The sequence below is a fragment of the Myotis brandtii genome, unplaced genomic scaffold, assembly GCF_000412655.1.
Source record: "Myotis brandtii unplaced genomic scaffold, ASM41265v1 scaffold1781, whole genome shotgun sequence".
In the NCBI taxonomy this organism is placed as follows: Eukaryota; Metazoa; Chordata; class Mammalia; order Chiroptera; family Vespertilionidae; genus Myotis; species Myotis brandtii.
In genome coordinates this window covers 23,374-26,948 of record NW_005356603.1, presented here as the reverse complement: position 1 = coordinate 26,948, position 3,575 = coordinate 23,374, and the positions used below count along the sequence as shown (strand labels likewise).

At 58.5% G+C, this 3,575-nt stretch overlaps 1 protein-coding gene and 1 long non-coding RNA gene across 11 annotated transcripts in view; one reads left to right on the top strand and one right to left on the bottom strand.

Moving 5' to 3' along the window:
* Positions 1 to 2,289, bottom strand: part of LOC106725624 — a 17,368-nt gene extending 15,079 nt beyond the window's left edge. Inside the window, exon 1 of the long non-coding RNA XR_001361549.1 lies at positions 2,246 to 2,289. This is a non-coding gene — a long non-coding RNA (uncharacterized LOC106725624). The remainder of the gene's footprint in view (positions 1 to 2,245) is intronic.
* The window catches only part of LOC102252287 (HLA class I histocompatibility antigen, B-15 alpha chain), a 27,681-nt gene extending 25,351 nt beyond the window's left edge, over positions 1 to 2,330 (top strand). Inside the window, exons 3-8 of one of the 10 annotated variants that reach the window (XM_014537408.1) lie at positions 74 to 349; positions 943 to 1,218; positions 1,342 to 1,449; positions 1,882 to 1,914; positions 2,055 to 2,102; positions 2,248 to 2,311. In XM_014537408.1, coding sequence (XP_014392894.1) covers positions 74 to 349; positions 943 to 1,218; positions 1,342 to 1,449; positions 1,882 to 1,914; positions 2,055 to 2,102; positions 2,248 to 2,252 — 746 coding nt within the window. In that variant the 3' untranslated portion in view covers positions 2,253 to 2,311. The other 9 variants (XM_014537412.1, XM_014537407.1, XM_014537409.1 and 6 more) reach the window with 9 other exon arrangements.
* The last annotated feature ends 1,245 nt before the right edge of the window (positions 2,331 to 3,575 follow it).

Here is a 3,575-nt window from a genome sequence, read left to right as displayed (position 1 = left end):
CGATTTCACTGTCAGTATTAGATTCAGTCCCTGCGGGATGGGCGGGGCGGAGCTGACCGCGGGGCGGGGTCAGGGTCTCACACCCTCCAGAACATGTATGGCTGCGACCTGGGGCCCGATGGGCGCCTCCTCCGCGGGTACAGACAATACGCCTACGATGGCGTCGACTACCTCGCCCTGAACGAGGACCTGACCTCCTGGACCGCGGCCGACATGGCGGCTCAGATCACCAAGCGCAAGTGGGAGGCGGCCGGTCACGCTGAGCATCACAGGAACTACCTGGAGGGCCTGTGTGTGGAGTCGCTGCTCATTTATCTGGAAAAAGGGAAGGAGACCCTGCAGCGCGCAGGTACCAGGGGTCCTTGGGGCCGCCCCCTCTCCCCGGGGCTGGGGCTCCTACAAGGAGACAGGACAGGGGGTCAGTGTCAGACACCCCTCCTTGGGGTCAGGGAGGGAGACCCCTGGGTGTCAGGTCAGGTACCAGAGGGACCCTCCTCCTCTCAGGGACAGTTAGGGGTGCAGGCCCTCCTGGGGTGCAGGGAGACACCCCAGAAATAGCCCATCAGCGGTTCCCATGGGCCCTGCAGGGGCTCTGGGACCCACGGGGCCCTTCTCTCTCAGGCCTTGTGCGCTGCCCATACCCACTGTTTCTGAGGCCTCACCCCAGCTTTTCTGAGTCCCGTGGCCTCCACCCAGGTCAGGACCAAAAATTCCTTTTCTCCCCTCAGAGACCTGCCTCCTGCCCTGGGCTGTGTCACTCCGAGTCTAGAACTTTCTAAAGATTAGGAGGCCCTTCCAGGTGCCTCTGTACAGGCTGGTGTGTGGGCTGTGTGCTCCCTCCCCTACCCCAGGTGTCTGTCCACTCTCAGGATGGTCACATGAGCGCTGCTGGAGTGTCCCATGGTGGATGCAAAGTTCCTGCATTTTCTCCCCTCCCCTCAGACCCTCCAAAGGCTCACGTGACCCACCACCCCGTCTCTGCCCATGAGGTCACCCTGAGGTGCTGGGCGCTGGGCTTCTACCCTGCAGACATCAGCCTGACCTGGCAGCGTGACGGGGAGGACCAGACCCAGGACATGGAGCTGGTGGAGACCAGGCCTGCGGGGGACGGGACCTTCCAGAAGTGGGCGGCCGTGGGGGTGCCCCCTGGAGAGGAGCAGAGATACACATGCTATGTGCAGCACGAGGGGCTGCCCGAGCCCCTGACCCTGAGATGGGGTGAGGAGGGGCCGTGGGCACAGAGCCTCTTCTCAGGGCAGCAGGGGCCCTGGAGGACCTCAGTGGGGTGGGGGCTGAGGCCTGGGGTCAGGGCCCTCACCCTCCCTTCCCTTCTCCCCCCAGATCCACCTTCTCAGACCTTCATCATCATCATCATCATGGACATCGCCGGGGTCCTAGTTTTGCTAGTCATTGTGTTTGCAACTCTGATATGGGGGAGGAGGCGCTCAGGTGGGCAGGAGTGGGGTCTGAGTGTCCGTCCCACTGGGGGTTCAAGCCCAGGTAGACGTGTGTCCCGCCTCATTCACGGGAAGCACCATCCCCACGCGTGAGATGGCCAGTGTGGGGCTCTGTGCTCACACTTACTCTGTAGTGAGGCCCGTGGGAATATGAGGGACCTGTTTATCACCTGATGGTGCTGGTGGTGGGGACCCTGTTCCCAGCAGTCCCAGGTCAGAGGGCAGGTCCCTGCTGAGCACAGACCTCCAGGAGGGCGGTGGGTCCAGTCCCCACACACGCACGTCACTCAGGTTTCCTGATCCTGCCCTGGGTCTATACACAGGATTCTGGAAACTTCTCTTGGGCCACAGGACCAGGGCTTCCTTTTGGACCTCATGGCCCTGCCTGCTCCTTGGTCTCTCACGGGATGTTTTCTTCCTGCAGGTGGAAAAGGAAGGAGCTACGCTCAGGCTGCCAGTGAGTATGGAGGGGTGACCCCTGAGTCCCTGGGACAGTGCAGATGGGAGCCATAGGGGACCAACCCCCATAGTTCCTCCTTAGTCTCCTGCCCTGGGGCTCTGACCCCGTCCTGGTGTTCCTCTCCACCACCCCCCCAGGCAGTGACAGCGCCCAGGGCTCTGATGTGTCTCTCTCGGCTTCTAAAGGGGAGATCCTGCCGTGGGGAGGGGAGGGCAGAGTGGAGGACTGGGTGGTGGGGAGTCTGTGGGACACTGTGAGCACGAAGTGGACTCTGCAAATGTCACCAGTTACAGCCACTGACCTGAATGTGTTCATGATGATTGTTCACAGCGTGAGGCAGTTGCCTTGTGGGGACTGAGTGATGGAAGATGTGTTCACGCTCCCACTTCCTGACCAAGAACCTCTGATTGGGGGGCTGGACCAGCCCTGCTCCCCACAGTTTCCTGTCAGCAGAGGCAGGCTGGGCCCTCCCCATCCCTGTCTTTACTCCCCAGTGCTCTGAGCAGCAACTTCCTGCTTCGTATTCAAATGAGACTCTTGCTGTGACCTTGTTTGTTTACTTGTTGCCTTCAAGGGTTGTGTGTTAATTAAAGGGGAAGATCCTAAATTCTGTGAGGAAATAAATTGAAGCATCAAGAGATTTCCAGAACCTTGTGTATCTGTGGTTGTCCCTGGTGGGATGGGAGGAGCTGTTAGGAGGGAGCATGGTTGGGGCCTGTGCCTGGTCAGTGCTCAGTGCATCGTGGGCTTTGACGTGGTCACTCCTTTTCTTGGTCACCTCTCTGCTCCTCTGACCTTGTTTCTCAGTGGAACCCTGTCCCACCAGGACCTGTGGTCACAGGGACGCACATCCCCCAGGCCTTGTCCCCTGTCCTAATGCAGCGCACCTCCAGGACCCTGGACAGCGAGGCCTTCCTGGGTCAGGTCAGCCTGGGCTCAGGCTTGGGTCCTGGCCTCAGCCCTCATCTTCTGGGTGTTTGTTGTTTCTTTGCTTTGGTGGATATGATGCCTGTTTCTGTGTTTGTGTAGGAGTTTTGGTCTCATTCTCTGGGTGTCCCCATCTGACAGTATCAGGGCTCATTTTTGCTGTCATTGTCCCGCTGGCCCAGGGGTCCCTGCACACAGGACTCTGGTTGGAGAGAGACATTTCAGGCTCCTCCTGCTCTGTCCTACTTGTAGGGCCTGAAGGTTTCAACCCTCTGATCAGCTTGGTCTTTCTGGGGACCAGCCCCCACCCCGAAGCCTCCAGGACCCTCAGCCAAGAGCCATCTCATCAGCGTCCCAAAGACACTTGTCACTCAGGAAATGCCCAGGGTTTTAGCTCAGTGCCAAGAGCCAGGGGCAAAGACCAGGCACTTTCATCCCAGAGGTCTCTGCCCACAGATCCATTAACAGCAAAAGTGCCCCATTAGTTAAGGATGCTGGCACCTTACTAGCGTCCACTCACTCATAAACAAGAGTCCAGTCCATCGTCCTTTGAGGATGGTTACATGGCCCACACATTTATGAAAATTGCCCAACAGTTGTAGTCAGAGGAGAAATTGAATTCAGCCCTAATGTGATATTGCCGCACACCTCCCAGCACTGAGAATGACAAAGTCAGACAAAACTAATTGTTCACAAGAATGTGGACTCGTTCTGTCTCATATATTCCTGAT